Genomic DNA, 21,833 nt, shown 5'->3' on the forward strand with positions numbered 1-21,833 from the left:
CATCTTAAGCAAAACAAAACTACCCTTTCAGGGATGTTCGGTGTTCAAAACTACGTAGTTTTGGTCACACTTTAGTTTAGGGTCCAATTCTCACTATTAACTGCGACTTTTGCCTCAATAAACTCCTAATTACTGCTTATGAACAGTTCGGTTTTAAGTTTAGGTATTGTGTAAGATTATAGGATGTAGAATATGGTCATAGAGAATAAGGCATTAATATGTGTTTTATAAGAACCAAACAACCAATACCCTAGTAATATGCCTGCTAATAAGCAACTAGTTAATAGTTAGAAATGGACCCTAAACTAAAGTGTTACTGAAGTTTCCTATGGTAAAAACTGCTGAACTTGACAGCATTCATTTAAATGGCTAATTAAGTCAGTTAAAATGAACATTGAACACAGTCATTATTAGTTTCACATATGAAATGCCCTCACCTTCGTGGGAACATGGGCTTTGGAAGGGCCAGATATCCATTACTATGGAAATATGCAGAATATTCTATGGGAGAGTCTGCAAAAGAGAAACCAAAAAATAAATCTCAAACTGCAAAAAGGTGCCAACACTTTGGATTATACTACCACCATGTGGAGCTTCACCAAATAGCAGAATAAGCAGACGATGAACAGAACTGACCCCTGACTACATTAAAGGTGCAGTAAGCGATTTCTGAGAAACACTGTTGATATTTGAAATCAACAAAGATGACAAACGATTGACAAGGAAGGACAAAAATGAGCATACAGTTTACAAAAGTACATACAAGCAAAAGCGGTCTGTTAATTGCCAGCAGTACACCAGCTCCAGCCTGTCCTGTTAATATAGCTAACATTACAACAACAGCATATCTCGCTCCTCTGAAACATAGCAAAACCAATGTTACTCACGTATGGAGCAGAAACAAAGCAACCTCTGTATCCGTTTTCAGGCCTTCCCACGTAGGTCTCTCCAGCGCCGGAAAGCTTTTCTAATATTAACGCTGGTCTTAAAGCTCTTGCCTGATCATAACCCTCCTTTTCCCAGTGACATTCCTGCGGATTAGCTACAAGTGTGTCGTGGTGCTCGGTCTGATCTCAGAAATCGCTTACTGTACCTTTAAATCTGAATTCTGATTAATTAATATTTATCTTTATAAGTTAAAAATGCATGATCCCAAATAACAGGCTTGTTGCATTGTGAGAAAAATACAAATGTGCATCAAAAGCAATTCATAATAAAAACCAGATAAAATCCAACATAAATGTAATTTATCTCCATGAGATAAATAAAAATGAATGCAAATACACACTGCTGTTGAAGTAACATTCACAGTTGAGAACAACACTGAGCATTCCTCAAAAAGCATTCTCTGGAACCACGTAATAACCCTCGAGCAGTTGAGTGCTCATCAATAAGTGCTTCATGCTCAATGTTTCTGGACGTATACTCACCTGTCTAGTTAGCTCAAGTGTTTAAAAGAATGATATTCAGTGGTTAGTACTAAAACATATGTTTGTTCACAGTGTGAGGACATTTTGTTTACAGACACTGCTGTAGGTGAAAGTGCCAGTGCGGAAAAGATGTTGGTTGTTGGTTTTCGAACAAAGAGAAACAAGGATTTAATGAGAAAGAGATGACAAATTGAAACTGCAGCGAGAGGCCGAGCGACTGACCGGACAAGACGCCTCAGGAGATGCTAAAGGGGAATTCTATGTATATGTTTGCCTTAAGAAAATATTGCGCCGTTGCAACCGTCACAAGTAACACTACCCACAAAAACTGCACCAAAAAGTACCCTAAGCATTTTACAACGAAGACACAGAATTCCCCCTCAACATTACATTTAAAACTTCACAGAGGACACAGTAACCGATTAAGTGCAGAGTGCAGATGAGACCATTCATTTTGATAGCACATTATTTCAGGGATCTATTTACAAGGCATCAGTATCAGTAAGCTTTTATACATTTTTTCCTATTTTCTTGCTTTTGAACACTAACAGAAAAGTCAAGCACCTATTAGATATTAATTACATCATTAAATCACTATACATACACTACTGTACAAAAGTTTCGGGTCAGTAAAACTGTAACTTTTCTATGTTTTTGTAAGAAGTATTTTATGCTCATCAAGACTGCATTTATTTGATCATAAATACAGTAAACGCAGTAGTACAGTGAAATATTATTACAACTTAAAATTAAGCATTTTCAGCAGCCATTACCCCAGTCGTCAGTGTCACATAATCCTTCAGACATTTTTTTTTACCCATTGACAAATAGTTTAAAGAATACACCTCAGTCAATTTAGATTTATGCTTAAAACTTGTAAAATAAACTTAATTCAAGATATTATCTGTAAAACCTTGTTTTAAGGTTGTTTTAAGTTACTTTTATCAGGATCATTTTAATAAGGATTTAAATCAACAACACTGAAGAATAAAAAAATGTATTTAAATCAAGATGAATACATTTATCAGAAAGGTGCTTGACTTTGCTTCTGATGGTCCTAATGAAAGCTCTGTAAACAGACCCCTAAAATGCTTCACTTCCTGTATTGCTTGTTTCCCCCCCATTGTAGACGTTTGTTGTTGTTGTTGTTTTATTGGTGGTGTTAGATGGGCTGAGGAGGCCCTGAGGAGGACGCTCGCCCCTGGTTAGTGACGAGCGTGTCAGGCAGATTGCAGTCATACTGTACCATTTCCCCCACTACCCTCCAAATTCCACAGCGCCTCGGTGAAGCTGGACTCCTGCCCTGTGTGTGTGGGATATAGCCATGAGAGTGCAGGGGTGAGATACATTCACACGTGGCCTTTCACCGGCCAACACGCTACTGCTGGATGACGTACGACAGCCTGACTGATGTCGATACGGTGCGTTATGGAGAACGATTTCCCTATGGTGCCTTATGATGAATCACTTACAGCTGCGCTTCAGTCGAATGCTATGAAACTACAGAGAAATGTCTTTACTCCCACAGAGAAAGTGAATTCTGTCAAATGACAAATGAGGCAAACGGGGTGTAAAGAGACCTAATAAGAATATCAGTAAGAATAATAAAGCGATTTAGAGTCACATTGCACATATATTGACGTTGGTTAGCTGCATGTTTATCTCATCTTAAATGACATTAAGACATGTAATGTAGAATAGTTGTATGGAACAGCGTTGTTATTGTTAACCAAAGCAAAAACTGTAAAAGTATTTCCATTAACTGAGAAAAGCTGAAATAAGATATGTGAAATAAAATAAAAAATTACAAAAGCACATAGCAAAATTGCTAAAACTCAAACTACTATTAGAATGAACCCAACCAAAAAAAAAAAAAAAAGATAATTGAGAATATGAATAAATAGTATAATAGTATATGAATAATACTAAAATAGCACTGGTATGGGAAACATTTTGACATCATCATATTTTTTGCTCATACAGCTATTTGGGTCGTATCCGTTCTATGAATCTTTTTTTCTTCATGGCAATAACAGTGGAAATGTACATGAGCTTTTATTGTGCCCAAGACTAAGGTTTGTAAAATAAAAGCATACATTGATAAATATAATACCTAGCACCATTCTCCTCATAATATATTCTTAATGATAAAGTTGACTGTATAGAATGAGTTGACAATTATTTATAATATAATAGAAAAATAAATGCAAAAAGTGTACAGTATACCTATATTTGCAGCAATGCAAGTTGCTAATCGGAAGGGAAAGATCATATGCAAAAAGATTTAGCAAAACAATGCGTTAAACATCAAGCAGTTGTGAACTGACCTTTCTCACAGTGTCGGCCTGTGTAGCCGGCCAGACACACACAGTGGTTATTCACACAGCTGCCACCGTTCTGGCACTGAGAAGAATCTCGACAGGTGTCCCTCACTATTTCACAACGGTCACCTGAAGAACACCAAAATATGGGAGGAAAAAAAGGAATAAAATCTGGATTAAATAATTCTTTGAAATAAAATTTAATAATGAGAATTTTCAGAGCCTTAACAAGCTTAACATGCAGGATGTCTTTGAACCATTAAAACATTTTGATATTGAGTGACATGTGATGTGACACGGGCAAATTCATTTTCATATAACTGCCTCCAGAGCAAGATATTGACAAATAGTTAAACATCATCGCACCATAGGCCCCGCCCATTGGCATTCAGTTGCTTAAAGGGATAGTTCGGCCAAAAATGATATTTAACCCATGATTTACTCACCCTCAAGCCATTCGAGATGCATATGTCAATCATTTTTCAGACGAACACATTTTCAGTTATTTTAGAAAATGTCTTAGATCTTTCAGTGGTTATAATGTGAACCTATGGGGTCCACCTCCTTCAAGTCCCAAAATGTGCATGCATCCTTCACAAAAGTAATCCATCCGGCTCCAGGGGGATAAACGAAGGCCTTCTGAGGGTAATCCGTGTGGTTTTGTTGTAAAAATATACATATTTAAAACTTTATAAATGAAAATATCTTGCTTCCGGCAATGGTTGACGCGCGTTCACGGGAGATGGATGCCGGCGTATGACGTAGGACGTAGCGTTTGATTTAGCTGTACTTCGTTCTACGTCACGACGCTTCCTACGCTACGTCCTACGTCATACATCGGCAGCCATCTCCCGTGAACGCGCGTTGACCGTTGCCGGAAGCAAGATATTTTCATTTATAAAATAACTGAAAATGTGTTCGTCTGAAAAAAGATTGACATATGCATCTCGAATGGCTTGAGGGTGAGTAAATCATGGGTTAATATCATTTTTGGCCGAACTATCCCTTTAATGGCTGACATTTGCCTACACTAGATGTGAGCATTGCATCACATCGTGTCAAAAGCAAATAGAACCCATTACAATCACTGACGCTGTTTACTCTGAATACAGTATACAGATGCACGCTTGAGTCTGTCGACAACAGGACAAATGGAAGAGTGAAAGGACGTTCGTTTTTAACGCATCCAGTTTAAATGGCTCGTTTGCTTCTCTGTACAGACTTCAGAGGGATCGCTGGATTTAACAGCGTCACGGATCGCGCTGGACGATTATATGTTTGTTCAGAGCATTTTGTTTTGTGAATGAGGCACAGTGTAATGGAGAGTTCGCAAATAAACTTTAGTTTTTAGCAGCCAACTGTATTGGATATGTCAGCAGTTACATGAGATGGTCCTCACTGCGGAACATGAAATCCACGGGGAGGAGTCGGATAAAATCCAACTCCTCCCACCTTACATATACCTAAACCTACCCGTCTCCACCCCCTGATCCCTAAACCCACCCCTAAACCTACCCATCTCCACCCCTTAATCCCTAAACCCACCCCTAAACCTACCAATCTCCACCCCTTATATCTGGATCCAACTCCGCCCCCCCGGATCTCATGTACTGCATTGAGGTGCTACTGAGTTACATCGCAAACCGTAAGTAAATGAGTTCATTATGCGTTGTCTGTAAAGGACGGTTTTATATGGATTTTTTCAAAACACTTACTCGCGTGCAATAGGGAGTGGGCATTGATATTTTTTCCTATTCATGAGGTCGCCAATCATAACAGTGGTCATTTGCTGACAAACCTTAAAGGAGCCGCATATACAGTATATACACTGCCGTTCAAAAGTTTGGGATTGGTGAGATTTTTTAATGTTTTTGAAAGAAGTCTCTTATACTCACCTCTTTTATTTGATTAAAAAATACAACAACAACAACAACAAAAAAACGGTAAAAATGTTGAAATATTATTACAATTTAAAATAACTTTTCTATTTGAATATATTTTAAAATGTAATTTATTCCTTTGTTGGCAAAGCTGAATTTTCAGCATCATTACTCCAGTGTTCAGTGTCACATCACTTTTTTTTTGTGCAAAAAAACCTTATTAATATTATGCGTAAATTTCAAGGAACATATTAAAATAATTTTAAAAATCCATCCCTGATCCCTTAAAAATATATATAAAAAATACATTAAATATATATATATATATATATATATATATATATATATATATATACACACACTATAATTATATTATATTATATTATATTATATTATATTATATTATATAAAGCCTCTCTACTAAGATCTCTACTTGAAAGTTGGTTGAGTAACTCACCCTCGTGTCCTTCAGGGCAGAGGCACTGGTACTCGTACTCAGCACTGGCCATACATGTGCCTCCGTTCAGACAAGGCCTGCGGTCACATGGGCTGCCATCTTCACACTGGCTGATGGCACTGCTCTCAGTGAAGCTGTATGAGAGATCCACCTTCTTTCCATTAATGAAGACCTGTAAAGAAAAACAAAGCCAAAAGAAACCATTTCATTTCCAAACACAACTGTGGGCTGTAATGCAAACAACAATTCAATGCAATGCATTCTCACCTCTCCTATGCATCCATCAAACAGCATGCTAACATTTGCAGGTTTGGGCAAGATGTCCATGCTGGGCACTCCTCCCAGATACATGGGTTTGTGGATATTAAGACCTTGGGCCTTGCCTGGAGAGGACCTTGTGATCTCTCGTGCATGGTCCACCTTCAAGGAGCCGTCTTTATTGAGCCGTTCGGCCACCACACGATGCCACTGACCCAGAGACACGGGCTCTTGACTGCGCAGAACAGCTTGACCTGAGAGCACGGAAATGAAAATGTATTTAGCTTGAACTGGAAAGAAAGAAAATACATAATAAACAACAATTTGCAAAGAATATATCATGATTATCAGATCTCTCACCTGTACCAAGTTCATATCGGAACTCGACATGTCCATCTACCATAGATAATGTCACAAAGTCCTCCACTTTCATCTTTTTGCCTCCACTAAAGAACATCAACCCATCAATATCCATGGGCTTAAACTCCATCTCGATGCGGAGGTCATTATGAATATTAGTGAGAGGAGGATATGCGATGTATGATACGTCTCCATCAAACAATGGTGTCGTTACCAGAGTACCTGCGATTGTCAGGAAGAGGGTAAGTGAGAACCACAGTTGACCTTAAAGTGCTCAGGGAACTTTAAATGTGAATGATATTGAGCTTTACCATCCATGCACTTCACTCCAGACTTTCCCAAGTGACAGCGGCAGTCATAGCCCAAACCACTGGGTCGGTTAATGCAGGTGGCATCTGGTCCACAGGCCTCTGTTGCGGTTAACATCAATTTTTGGATATCACATTAAAAAATGGATGGAAACAACATTATGCACATAAATTCTTAAAATATGCATAAAAAAAACTTATGTGCTCAATTGAGGCAGACAATTTTTATCTGATGAGAAGACATTGCACCCCATCTCAAATGTTAATTTGGTCATTCTGAAATGCCCGAGTCTTCAAAATGGTTGGGTGTAATTACTTCCCAGGACTGTTTCGCACGATTGCGTACCCAAACACCAGCACTCAGAATGAAAGATAACATGACAGCGTTTATTACATTTTGTCTGCGTACTCTGAGGCGCAAGTCATTTATAGTGTATTAAGTGGCTTAGTTAGCAGCTTAATCAGCGGCTTCCTCTGCGGATTGCAGTACTTTCAGATATTTTGTGCTAATTTCTCAGGAAGTGACGATTTTTGGGATGGAAACAGTGCTTTATTCACTGTTATTTTATGTGATATTCAAATTTTGTGTTAAATTCGCAACTTTAGATGGAAACGTAGCTTATGTAGCTAAGGAGGAGTGATGCTGATCCTGATTTTAAAAATTCTGACCTGAGTGGCAGTGCGAGGAGGAGTGATGCTGGCAGTTGCTCCCTGTGAATCCTCTCTGGCAATTGCATTTGTAGAGACTGGCTACAGAATCCGCACACACTCCACCATTCTGAAACGCACACATTACTTTAGGTAATCGGTTTTCACAGGCCGATAACACAAAAAACATACAGTACACTGGCCCCAAAAAAGTTGGAGAAAAATCATATAAGACAAAAAATGACAAGTATTTGACTTTATTCATTCACTTAAAATCACTGTGGTTTGTGCCTACCTTGAAAAGTGACATTAGTCCTAAGGACTGGCATCACATGATACTTGATTTTTTGTTTCTTCAGCAATAAAATTCACATATTTTTGTGTGACGTACGCAGGTGTCCAAATACCAAATACTGGGGTCACTGTGCATGCTGATTCAGAGAATAATTTTGTTTGTAGGGGATTACCTGACATGGGCGGTCCTTGCATGTGGGACAATTCGAAACTCCAGTGGAACTTTTATCAAGGTCCTTGAAAATGACCTCATCACCTTGGATTATCAGCTGCTTGATACAGCCTTAAAGAAAGACAAAAACTCAGTGAAAGAAGGCTATTTATATGAAAGCTACTACTGATACATTCCTATGAAATTTCAAATGGCACAGAATAACATAAGGGTTTTCTCACCAACAAACCCTGTCTTGAGGTCTGCAGTTTTAGCAAGCATGCTATAATTTGGATAACCGCCAACAAAAAGCTCCTCATTCAGATCCAGGCCCTTGAATTTTCCCTGCTCGGACACACAACATGTTTCCATTTGTTTAACTGCCATGATACCACCACAAAACAGCATATTAATTAGGGATATGGAGAGAGGAATATGCACCTGTGAGGTTCCATTTATAGGAGCTTCTCCATCCACAAAAAGAGAGCCCTGAGTCTGATTCCTATAGAGCTGCACTGTGTGAAACTCGCCCAGTTTAATGGCAGTAGGGTAACGAATAGTTGCCATCCCAGAGCCCACGTCAAACCTGTGGAAGAAAAATATGCACATCAAAAAGCCAACGTTATATCCAGTTTTAGAAGCAAAATGTTCTCTGAGAGTGGTATGATATTGAAAGCTAATGCACCTGAATTCAGGGCGGCCGCCCACCAACCCAAAAGATATGAAGTCAGCTCCTGTGGTCTTCTTTTGTCCATTATAAATGATCATACCTGGAACATGAAAGGAAAAGATAAGTTCAATGCAGCATTCCCCCTACCTAACCATGGAGCTTGCCAAAGCACAAAGCCCTTTTTTAAACTGAAAGTAAAGCAGCATGCTGAGGGAAAAGCTGCTGCCATGTTCAGCATCTCACAATGCCAATCACTGCCAACGCAAGCCACATGCATGGGCACATGCCATGACTCTGCCCTATCTCCATCACATGGGGTAGTACGGACCAGTGGCTCTCAACTGATAGGTTGCAAACCAAAAATTGGTACTGGATCACTGCTTGAGTTTCAAAAGCAAAACCTTTTGAGAACCACTGGTTTAGATCGAGTGCATTAGTCAGCATTCAAAAAGAACCATCGATGAGCTTGCTGACACATAAGGTTTTATTTCATGTAGGGATGCACAATATATTGTTACCATATTAATTATCAGCAGATATTAGCAATTTTATATTTTTATTGATAAGGCAGCACAATTTGGGGGAAAACTCTAATAGCAATTTTTGTGATAAAAATTGTGATAAAACATGAAATGCTGTGCTTGTTTAGAAGCCAAAATTTTGTGATTATATATATCAATATAGCTATAAAATAATTATTTATTATTATTATAGTGACCGAGGTGGCCGTTCCCCCTCATAATTAATTTGATAATCCCACTATGCAGTTGTATTTCTATTAATCGTGCAGCCCTATTTATTGGTATCTGTCGATATTGTATATTTAATTGTACATGCTCATTTTCACATTTTGATTACCTTCGCCATCATTTAATGCTCACTTAAAGTTTATCTTTAAAAACATTAATAATGATTAATTTAATAACACTGTTAAATGTAATCTTTAACAAATCTCAAAATAAATGGCATTTTTTAAAACTGTACATTAGAATGTTGTGATGCCTAAATTCTCTTGTAGAATCTAAAATGATTTATTTGATTTTTCCGGGTTTTTTAAAACTTCAAAAAACCCAACTTTGCACACATGCTGTATACTGTAAGCGTCACTAAATGGTGTAAAAGCTTCAGTCGGTCCATGATAACGTTCCTGCATCATGCTGCAACCAACTCAATGAGAAGCAGAAGTGCCTTGATGGACATCATATCTATAGTCATGCCTGCATATGTTTATTAGGGCCATTCAAAGGGCCCAATGAGAGTATGCTGAGCTGCATTGCTGCATGGCATTATTAAATCTTGCAGCATGTGCACTCAGACACTCTCAGGCAAGCAAGCAGACTCACCGGCATACAAAATGAGCCCTTCATACCAAAGAGAGGTGAAGGAGGGTAAAGAACAAAAAGAATAATTGAGTTTACATACAAGGACTAAACATTTTAGAAACAGTGTGCCCTTCATATAGTACATGTAACACTGCTCATAACCTTTAAAGAGAAAGTTATTTTAAAAATAAAAATTCTCATGATTTTCCAAACCTGTATGACTTCCTTTCTTCGGTGGAACAAACAATTAGACATTTTGAAGAATCTTTAAGCAGGTGATTTGCATACAATAAGCCACAGTCATTATGAAAAAGACCAGCAGGAAGAATCTTCAAAATATAATTTTTTCTGTCTCAAAGATGAAACAAAGTAATGGAACAAGTTTGGAACAACATGAAGGTGAATAAATAATAGAATTCTATTCTATTTTATTTCTATTTTCAACACTTCAACATAAAAAACTTTGTTTTTTTAAGTAATGACAGCGAAATTAAAACTGTGTATATTTAAAACAGCTTTGGTGCAGTAAAATAGTTTTGAGGAACCTTACCATCAGCATTGTCCGGCTTGAAGGTAATTTTGATGCTGAATGCTTTGTAGGAGTTTTTGATGGTGGGCAGTGTGAGGTACGAGAGAGGCTCCTGGGTAAAGTAGGGCATCACTCTCTCTGAAAGACCACATGAACACAGACCGAATGTTAGAGAGACAAGCAGTAGACCATATCAGAAAATCTTCAGTGGAAGAAATAGCTCATGATAAAACATGTCTCGCTTGTGAATGTTTCCAAATATTCAATCTACAAGACACTCTACAAGCACTCCGAAAGATAAGATAAAAATATCTACTAAATGACACTTAACCAGGTGTGCAATTCCTGTGAAGATGTGTAAGCAAACCTATACTTGTCTTATCCAACCATACATGTGAAATCATTGCTGCCAACACAAAGCCACAATTACAGACAAGCAGTATTGCCACTTAAGACCTACACTGGATACTAACAGACTTGTATAATATATAACCAACCATGAACATTGAGTCTGGTGAAGGCCTCAACTTTCCCCTGCTTATTAGCAGCTGTACACACATACGTTCCTGCATCTGAGTGTGTGACACCAGGGACTGTCAGGACATGTCCATCCTGTCTGCACTTAGAGGGTAACTCATTCTCCACCTGTAAGATGAGGACAAAGAATCACTTTCTGAACCATATTTAGAACTCTAAACAGGACTGACAACTGTAATATGCTGCTGTGTGAACATATGGGTTTAGGGTCAAAAATCAGGTCGAGTTAAGCCATGAAACATAAGGGTTACCTTTGACCATATGATGGTTGGGACTGGGTATCCGGATGCGATGCAGGGCATGATCGCATCAGAGCCGACTGTCACTTCCTTTGCCTCAGGCTGTGCAGCAATCTGAGGCAAGGCTACAAAGTGCATATGTTTCAGGATTCAGTTACACCCAAAGCATTTCCCTTTAATACTGTGCACTGCAATATGAGACTCCATTTGTAGGAGACCCTGAGCTTGATGTCTTTTTTACACAATACAAATTAAAACCAATGGCAAAAGAAACATCATAAACATTCTGAATATAATAATGTACTCACACTGGATATTAAGGACCACATGGGAATGCTCTGAGCCAACATTATTAGTGGCAGTGCAGCGGTACTGTCCTGAATCCGATTCGGTCACTTGATCAATCCTCAGGATGTTCCCCCTTATTTCCACGTGATCAGGAAGCGAGCCTCCCACTTTACTCCAGCGAACTGTGGGCTCGGGGTCACCGATCGCATGGCACTCAAACTCCACGGAGTTGCCCACCATCACCGTCTGTACTGACGTGCGCACGTTGATCTTCACTTTGGGTAGAGCTGTGAAGACAAAAAGCACAGCTAGCGGGTTTTTAAAGTCTAGTTAACCAATGATTTGGAAACATATTGCATTTTGGATGTCATAAGGGACCTTGAATGGTGAGTTTAGCACTGTCCTGAGCCTGTCCAAACAGACTTGTAGCTCTGCAGGTGTAGATTCCCTCATTGCTTTGCTCAAGGTTCTCGATTCTGCACAAATAAGAACAAAGATTATGAATAAAGGATACACAGCATAATAATTTAAAGCATTAGGAGCACAAATATTATGTATTTTATTGTGAGAACTATCCCATATCATATCTTCTATCCCATTAATATTATTTAACATAACATAAACATAGCAAGGAATTAAGATTTTGTTATAGTTTTCAAAGATCTTGACTTTCTCGACTGTACTAACAATTAAATACAAAATTATTCAGCTATGTCATCATTTTGACATAATCAGTTGAATTTATATATAACTGCTGCACCCTTGTTTCCCATTCTGGAGTTTTTTAATCTGAATTTTAATGTTAAAGGGTTAGTTCGCCCAAAAATGAATCCCATATTTTACTCACCCTCAAGCCATCCTAGGTGTATACGACTTTCAGCCAAACACAATCGGAGTTATATTAAAAAATATCCTGGCTCTTCATGCGTCGGGTCAGAGGTCACCGTTCTGCCAGAACTCAATTCGCGTATGGCCCTTATCGGAAGCCAGTGATTATAGATTATGAAAATATAAATATGGATATTTTTCTTACAAAAACTCATCGCTTCACTTCAGAAGGCCTTTATAAACCCCCTGGAGCCGTGTGGAGCACTTTTATAATGGATGGATGTGCTTTTTGGGCTTCAAAATCTAGAGTACCGTTCACTCTCATTATAAAGCTTGGAAGAGACCATATATCTCTGATAATTTATCTCTGATTGTGTTTGGCTGAAAGAAGAAAGTCATATACACCTAGGATAGTTTGAGGGTGAGTAAATTATGGGATCGTTTTCTTTTTGGGGTGAACTAACCCTTTAAATGTTTGATAGTCAATGTTTATATCAGATAATGTCACCTGAGCACTCCATCTTTAATGTGATGATTTGGCGGAAGAACTCCTCCCTCCTTCAGCCACTCCATCTCAATCTGAGACCCTCCTTTAGCAGCACAGGTAAACTCCACAGCACTGCCCAGAGCCTTCACTTCCACCTGTGGGGACACTTTCACCGACAGGGGTGCTGCAGGACACAGGGGTCAGAGGTCAAGCTGAATCTGAGATTGAGAGAATGCATGATGTATGCATGATACTGAAATGACAACACTCACATCGGACAGAGACTTTGGCCAGCGCTTCACTCTTGCCAACTTTGTTGCTGGCCACACACTTGTATGTCCCAGCATCGTTCTCCTTGGCCAGGTTGATCTGGAGGTCTCCTCCTTGCAGCTGAGCAGTAGGAGGCAAGCTGCCGTTGACCTTAGTCCACTCATAACGCAGGGGTGGGGTGCCATGGGCCAGGCACTGCAGTCGGACTACTTCACCCACTCGCACTGACACGTCATCGGGTAAGGAAGTGGCATAGGGTGGGGCTGCTCCGACCAAAGAAATGTCAGTTAGAGGATGTTGGATAAGTACAGCTGGCTCATGTTAGAGAGCTTTACAAGAACAGGAAAACATGCTTCACACTTGTTTGAGGAATTTGGACAGCAGCTAAAAATGTAAGAAAAGAAAAAAAAGGTTATGTATTCCAGTATAAATATCTAAACTAAAGCAAAATAAACCAAAATAAATTAACTTGTTTATCTAAAAAAATTACAAGTACTGTACTTAAAAGTAAAAGTGTGTAAGATAATTTCTTTTCTTTTTTTGTTGTTGAGGATTTTAGTGTATTTCCCCAACTGGCATCAAGTTTAAGTCTCACATGAGGTAAGGTTTATGCATAAAACAGGAAAAAAAAGTTTGCCTATTAAAATGATAATAAATTAATTCCAAATATATTATCGTAAAAGTATTAATATCTTAAGAAATGTTAAAATTATGTACAATTATGTGTGTTTATGCATTTAGATTTGTTTTTCTGGCAAACAAGACCAAATATTGAATGAGAATATTATTTGTTGTTTTTATTTATTTAGAATTTATTATTATTTATTTATTATTAATATGTGCCACACAGCGATAGGTGCCCTGTTTTTTGGCCTGGGCATTGGTAATGATCATGACAGAATTGTCGGTACTAATCTTTACGTTATATACAGGACAAACAAACAAACAAAAAAAGTGATGATAAATATCTAAATGTTTGACATGGTCTCCAAATTTGTTGCATGCATGATATATGATTTTCAATATTTATTCTCTTAAGTCTAAATACAGAATACGATTTTGCTTCAAGTACATGTATTTGGTTTGAGGGATATTTTTACTTGAAAACAAAGCATAATATTATTTTGAAGTGTAAATTAATAATGTTTGTATATGTGCATCAGGTGAACAAGGAATACAAATGATCATCTCCATAAATGAATAAAGCTCACTGTCGACTTCCAGCATGATGGTGACTTCACTGGTGCCCATGTGGTTAGTGGCATTGCAGACATATTGACCAGAGTCCTGACGGCCCACGTTAGGTAAGACCAGGCTGTTGTCGACTATCTTGTGTCTCCAAGGCAGAGAAGACCGTTCTTTAGACCATGTGATTGTCGGCTTTGGGAATCCTTTAGGTAAGATGCAAGAGCTTTAAGGCACACTCTTTAATTTAGATGTATTTATAAGTTTTAACCATCCTAACTGTCAAATGCTGCCTACGGTTGCACCTACCATGGGCATCACAATGAAGTGTGGCAGTTGACCCTTCTACCACAACGGTCAAAGGCTCACGGACGCTGGCACGGGGAACAGTTGGCACCCGAGCCCCTCCTTCAACAAACACCTCTACACGAGTCTCAGTCGTGCCCTGGTTATTCTGTGCTGTGCACACATATGTGCCACTGTCTTCTGGCCGTGCAACTAAGACCTGAACATAGAATGACACTCTCTGATTAACATACAGAGGCAAATGATTCTGTAAACAACGACGGCTTGACTACAAACAGCCCGTAACCTGCATGACAGCACTGGTATCGGCAGGCACAGGGCTGCTCAGCATCGTCCTGCGGTTGTTGTCCAATCTGTGCCATCTCACAGAGGGTCTTGGCTCTCCAGCGGCCTGGCATTCGAGATTGATGGGATCGCCGACCCTGACTCGCACCGGTCCTGCAGGGGTCACTACAGCCTTAGGTGATTCTAAGAATGAAATCACACAAAAGTATAAGAGAATGGAGCAACAAAAGTATCTGAACAGAAATATTCAGAAAATGGTGCACACCAAATGAAATAGCAATAATGCTCGTTTCCAAAAACCTCTAGTGCCCCTCCTACCATCTTTTCTTTTGAAAAAATGCATTAAATGTTGCTATACCTCTCACAATGAGCGACACAATGCTGTGAGTCATTCCGAACAAGTTGCTGGCCACACAGCGATAGGTGCCCTGGTTTTTGGCCTGGGCATTGGTAATGGTCATGACAGAATTGTCGGGACCAAGCTTCATGTTATCTAATGAACAAAAAAAACATAAGCAAAATCATTCATATTCAGGTATCATCTTTTTAATTACACTGTCATAACAGTGAATTGCAGCAGTGTACCTGACAGAGGCTGGTTGTTGGTGGGTTTCCACTCCAAGCGCACCGGCTGGGCTCCGCTGTGAACCCGGCACCTGAAGCTCGCCGACTCGCCCTGCTTCACTGCTGCGCTATGTGGCTCAATGGAGATAATGGGGCTCTGGGGGCCTACTCCAAAATCACACCACAAAAAACAGTGAGCACATATTGCACACAATATAGGGGTGGGGGGGGGGGTAACTGCCTGTTGTACGTTGTGCAGTCTTCTGATTTGTATAGGTATGCTTTTAGTGCTTCAGTAGTGACCTCTTCCTGTCATATTAGTTCTGCATTCACTGTTGAATGTGTAGCAAATAAAGTCAGATTTGATGAAGAACACAATCAGCCTTAAAAATACAGAATGTAAAGAAAGCACTCCCAACAATAACTATATCAATATACATACAGTAGCTGTATTATCAAAAACAACGGCCAACTAGGCAACGGCCAATTACTTACAATTTAAGTAATTGGTTATTATTATTTATTATTCGCTCTGATTATTTCGCTCTGATTGTTTATTGTGTTATGATATCTTATGCATTATATCAGATAATTATAAATTTGACGTTGATTTGGTTTTATAAGTAACAGTTATAATGGTTCAGAATTTGCCATAACATTCCCTCATAAATGTGAAACATAAAACAAATTAATTTCTGACAGTCACTGGGACATATTAAGAGAAGAATAGGCTTGAAAAATAAGTTATCTTTTGACACAATTCACGGAAAACCAAAATCCGAAGATAGACGAGGATAGGCGAATCAAGGCGACACATTATGGAACAGCCTCTGCCTAAATAATAGCGTTTGATTAATGCAGTTCTTGATGGACATTGACACACTCCTGTTTGTCATCAATGAAGAGGACTTACGGGAGGCGCTGGAGATCACGGACACAGAGACAGAAGCCTGGCGAGGGGATGGGCCGGTCTCCACCTGACAGATATATTCACCAGTGTCATCTGCAGAGGCCTGCAGGATCCGCAGCTGAGTCCCCAGCACCTTGCAAGCACACGTATGGTTCATATATTAAGCACGTGGCTCAGAAATCTAATGACGCAGATACTTATGAGATCACGTAAATCAAATATGCTTCATAATGGACGGAGATAAACCTGATGATTGGATGACAGCGGTCCACCTGCCCTTCTCCATTTGACAGATGCAGGAGAGGTTCCTGGAACGATGCAGTTGAGATCTAGAGTCTCTCCCTCCATTACTGAAGCAATAGAGGGTTGGATGGTGACTCCAGAGGGGATGATTTCACCTGATCAATGCGAGAGGACAATATTAAAATTATATCCTATAAAAAACGTTAGTGTAAAATTTGTTTGATGCTTTGCCTCACCTCTTTTAACTAAGACCTCAATATAAGCTTCTGAGGAACCAACAGTGTTGGTTCCAACACAGAGATATGTGCCTGCATCAGATGACCTGATATTGGGTACGACGAGAGTGCCGATGTCAGTGCGCTCCATACGGGCCTGAGGAGGATATGCATATACGGATATTTCAGGACCATTTTAGGAATTATTACTGCAATGCACATTTTTTTCCGTGCAAAGTTGCTTTGAAATAATGTACATTGTAAAAAGTGCTAAAAATAAAACATTGAGAAGATTTATTATGTGAACATCAACAAAGTGTGTTTGTTCAAACATCAAAATCAACAACAGAAGACGAGTTTTGTACTCATTACTTACCTTGCTTTGGTAAGACTCACATTACATTACACTAATATAAATAATACAGTTTAAATACATTCATATATTTCCTGCAAATACACTTTTAGAAAATAGTTTTATTGTTTAGCATTTTAGTAATTTACATGAGTTTTGTTATGAGGCTATCACCGTGTCCAGACCAAGACTAGCGGCAAACTGAACGCGGGAAAAAATTAAAAAAGGCATGACGAGAAAAGTAGCCAATCAGAACACTTCTCTCATGTTCTCGCACTCGCAATGCGCTGCAGCTGACAACGGCAAAACACAAACTTCAGTTATAATTCACTATTCAATATTTTTCGTGAAATTGTTTTATTTTTAACAATTAGTTTTACCATTTACAGTGTATAATATCCGATTCTAAACTTCCACAATCAGTCTCACATCCTCCATGTTTGATGATTAATTAAAGTGACCATGAAATCAATTCTTTTTTTTTCATGGAATATTGCAGTATTTATTAAAATTTAAATGATTTATACGTGCTCATCATTACTTTTCTTAAAATGCATGTGCCCTCGTAATCTTTAATCAAAATAGTTTCCCCTCCCTCTTCTCTGATGATGTGTTTTTCGGCACGAGGGTGGGACAAGCTCACATGACACCACAGCAATAGCAAACCACAATGATCAAATCAATTCCCAATGGACAAAATCAAGTCCCGCCCTACATTTTTTCTTGTTCAGAAAGCCGTTTAACTTGGACATACTGTCATGCTGCGTCCCAATTCGCATACCATCCATCCTAAATAGTATTCGAAATTTGAATTAGTGTCCCAAATCGTAGTATTTTGAAACGAGCATTCCAAATATCCTCGGATTGGTCTACTTTTTCCAGTTGGAGAGAACTATTTGTATCCAATGAGGTTCCACTGTGGGCAGGGCTACCCGGAACGACACCACAGAAACGTCAGACGCCTGGAAAAATGTAATGTAAATTGTTTGAAGCTTGGCGCATCTGGTTAAGGCACGGTGTAATTTTTCACGCCTCATAACATTGTTATTAATTATGGGTGTTACATTTATGGTGCTACAGGTCTATATGAGCAGATGATTAAACTGCCATTACCTGTAATTGATTAATGGCGTTGGTGAGGCTGATTATTTCACAAAACGAGACACATAGTAACAGTGGACAGTTAAAGCAGCTAGCGGCTACACAGCATCTACATACAGATCCAGACCAGCAAATCAACCTTAAAAAGTAAACATATTAACACTTTCTCAGTTTTATAAGGATTTATCCACCTTATTTTTAATGTAAGAGCGGGTGTGAAACATTTCGGCTGTCATCCGCTTCCAGCTGTACAAAAAAAACGGTCCGTTATACTGTATAAAGAGCTCGCAAAATGAAAACTTGTGCTAGATACACAGAACCAGATGATTGGGCTCTTATTCCTCTAGTTATCTCAGTAGTCTTGCATATTCACAGAAAATAGCTTACATTAGCATTGCAAAATAACGGTGGAGAGATGATTCAGATTCATGAATGTATATGTGTATAGCTAATGGCAAAGAAACTCTAAAACTCTCAGTTACATCTGTAAACTACACGACTGTATTCAGAGGGGAGGGGGTGATGTTTTATATCCAGGAGCAAAGCCGCTTAACTCTGATCTAGTGAAGCGTGGCAGCAGTAGAGCTGGGATGGGGCAGGCTTGGTTGAATGAGTGTCTGAAACCATTCACAAATTTTCAAAGCGGCCCATTTGCTAGAGCACACAGAATTTCTGCATGGCCGCACGGAAGACCTGAGCACACCCTGGGAAAAGCTGACACAATGCAGCAATGCTCTTAGGCAGAACAAACCAGCCCACAAAGACACAAGGTACGCAAGACACCAAAGCCCTCCAGCGGCATTGGACAGGTCATCCATGTCTCATATCTCGAATAACCCAAATCTAACGGTGCAAAAGCATGTACAGTGAGGTTCAGAGGAATGGGTCCGATTGAGATATTGCTTCTGTTTGGCTTTTTAGTTAGCAATTTTTCCAATTTAAATGCATTTTTATCAGGATAACAATTTGAGTGAAAAGTTGCCCGTCTTTGCTTTAATGACAGGACCACTTGTTTTCATTTTACATTACAATGTGTTTATTTCCAGGTTCAGACTTTGAATTTCGAATCAATGTCGACTTTTGTACCACACTGCATATGCTGTACGCCTCGAGAACTATAACCAGCACATTCAGTCAACTGTGCATACTAAGATCTGTTTGTACTAACAGAAGTAATCTGTAATGATTATTTCTGTGCTAAAAATCTAACGGATGTCACATGAATAAATAAATGATCATGCAGTTAGTTCACAGATTTTGGTGAGGGTGAGTGAAGCGAGACAGGTGGGATGGGACGCGTGAGACAGACATCAGACAGATGGACAGACCTGTAGCTCCTCAATACGTCTCTGTAACACATCGAGACTGTTGCTTTTAAACTGATGGAAACCGTGAGAAGGAATTGCCTGAACAAACACCAAGACACAGGATGAAACAGAAAGAAAACTCAAAGGAAGGAAAAACCAAGGCAAAATATGACCAATGTCACAAACCTAAAAATCGTAATTGAGTAATAGGATAAATGACAACAGGAGGAATCTGTTTCTCACCTGTGGCGGCAGTGAACCACCTCTCTTCTTCCATGCGAGGGCAGGGGTGGGACTGCCAACGGCCCTGCAGTACAACCGTAAAGTCTCCCCCTCGTGGATTTCCACCCGCGGAGGGCTCACTTGAACGTTTGGCAGACCGTGAGGTTGACTTGTACCTGAAACATCAGTTAAAAAGTAGAGAAGAACTCACTCACCATACTCAGGAACTTGTTACACTATAAATCTTGAAATATTCCTGTGTAGGACATGTACTTTGAACACGGAGAACTCCTCGGGCTGTGTGCTCGCCATGCGTGTTCAGGGCCTTGCAAATGTACTCGCCCTCATCCGAGCGATCCACAGACGGGATGGTTAGCAGCCCGTTACGAACGACGGCTTTTGAGCTGATTTGTTTCCCGAAACCTCCGAAAAAAACAACAAAAAAAACATATTATAAGACAGATTTCCAGGAGTCATTTGAAGGAATAGTTGATGTGATGCATGTATACATGACACACCATCAATAAACTATTTTAAATAAGGAAATATTCTTCAATCAACATCCTTGCTGGATAACATTCTAAATGATCAATCTGATTTTAGGAATTAGGGAATAAAAAAACGAATTTTTTTTAGGCTTCTTCTCAAAACATTCAGTCTCCTTGTGAAAAAGAAGTGTGCTTAATTGCATTGACTGTGCACTTACTGTATTTTAAGTCTTAAAAGTATATCTTTAATTAAATTCAAGATAATATAATGAAATAAAAGGCCACTTAAGTGTACTGAAAGAGAATACACTGTCATGGCTATGTTTCTTAACACTTTGGTAGACTTAAAAAGCACAATTTCTAATGATGTCCAACTAAAATGTGAAATCATGTGTTTATCATCTTTTGTCATGCTTTAAAGTACACTTATTTTGATGTGTACACTAAAAGCACATGTAAGTACCTGATTATAATTTTAACTGGTGTGTTAGTAAATATAATTAAAGTTAATATGTTTAATTTGCAACTTCATCATAATGTGCAATTACAAATATATTTAAACAAAAGTTTCTTTTTATAAAAAAGTAAATTATAAAGGATATTTAATTTACCATAAATGCTTGTCAGCACATTCAGCGGTATATTTACATACAAAAGATGTACATGAGTGGGTTAAAAGCACTTTTAAGTTTAACTGAACTATTTTCATTTAATTGCAAATAACATGCAATTAAGTGTCCAGAAACATTGTATTAATTTCACACTTAAGTATAAAAACTGTTTTAATTACATAAGTTATCTTTGTAAAAGTTTATTTCTTTTTCACTTCTTTGGGGTTTTCCAGGAATGTTGTTTCAGGACCAACATAAGATGTCAAACATGTCCTACTTGACATGACCATGGTGACCACGTATTAATATATGCATTCGTTTTCTCAAAAGAAGATCGGCTCACCTATCCATTCCACAGCAGGGGTGGGGTTGCCGGTCACTGAGCAGCGGAACTCTACCCGCTGGCCCTGTTGGACTGTCAGCACAGGTGGATTGACTGTGGCCACCGGCTGGGACCCTTCAGTAGCTACAGTGAGGTAGAAACCAGTTAATTACGGACAGGAGCAGGGCACTCCAAACTGGAGTACCATTCATTACCCATTCAGAACAGACCTCACCCTCTCTCAAAGACAGAAGTGGTCAAGAACATTTTCAGTGGAATGAATTTTTCAATCATGGTCTAAACGGTCATGCTAATCTTTTAAAATCTTGCTTTATGGGCTTTATTATGAGCACTAAAATACAAATAAGGCAAATGGGTGAAATGCGAGAAAAGAGTTTACATAATTTACAGTAAGAAAGGTCTGTTTGTGAGAGCGTTCATGAAG

The 21,833-nt window shown here is 38.9% G+C and overlaps 1 protein-coding gene across 1 annotated transcript in view; it reads right to left on the reverse strand.

Annotated features, from left to right (window-relative positions):
• hspg2 (heparan sulfate proteoglycan 2) overlaps nt 1-21,833 on the reverse strand; it is a 111,900-nt gene that overhangs the window by 4,240 nt on the left and 85,827 nt on the right. The window contains 32 exon segments of the mRNA XM_081387286.1: nt 438-513; nt 2,677-2,733; nt 3,758-3,880; nt 6,089-6,260; nt 6,356-6,600; nt 6,707-6,928; nt 7,018-7,116; nt 7,684-7,792; nt 8,130-8,239; nt 8,350-8,452; nt 8,549-8,693; nt 8,793-8,877; nt 10,121-10,138; nt 10,650-10,766; nt 11,126-11,273; nt 11,417-11,529; nt 11,713-11,979; nt 12,071-12,168; nt 13,029-13,191; nt 13,280-13,540; nt 14,489-14,668; nt 14,772-14,967; nt 15,055-15,236; nt 15,412-15,546; nt 15,639-15,782; nt 16,531-16,660; nt 16,774-16,925; nt 17,007-17,142; nt 19,767-19,844; nt 19,989-20,143; nt 20,241-20,390; nt 21,410-21,532. Coding sequence (XP_081243412.1) covers nt 438-513; nt 2,677-2,733; nt 3,758-3,880; nt 6,089-6,260; nt 6,356-6,600; nt 6,707-6,928; nt 7,018-7,116; nt 7,684-7,792; nt 8,130-8,239; nt 8,350-8,452; nt 8,549-8,693; nt 8,793-8,877; nt 10,121-10,138; nt 10,650-10,766; nt 11,126-11,273; nt 11,417-11,529; nt 11,713-11,979; nt 12,071-12,168; nt 13,029-13,191; nt 13,280-13,540; nt 14,489-14,668; nt 14,772-14,967; nt 15,055-15,236; nt 15,412-15,546; nt 15,639-15,782; nt 16,531-16,660; nt 16,774-16,925; nt 17,007-17,142; nt 19,767-19,844; nt 19,989-20,143; nt 20,241-20,390; nt 21,410-21,532 — 4,492 coding nt within the window.

Source organism: Scardinius erythrophthalmus (genome assembly GCF_964197995.2).
Source record: "Scardinius erythrophthalmus genome assembly, chromosome: 15".
NCBI classification, from domain to species: Eukaryota; Metazoa; Chordata; class Actinopteri; order Cypriniformes; family Leuciscidae; genus Scardinius; species Scardinius erythrophthalmus.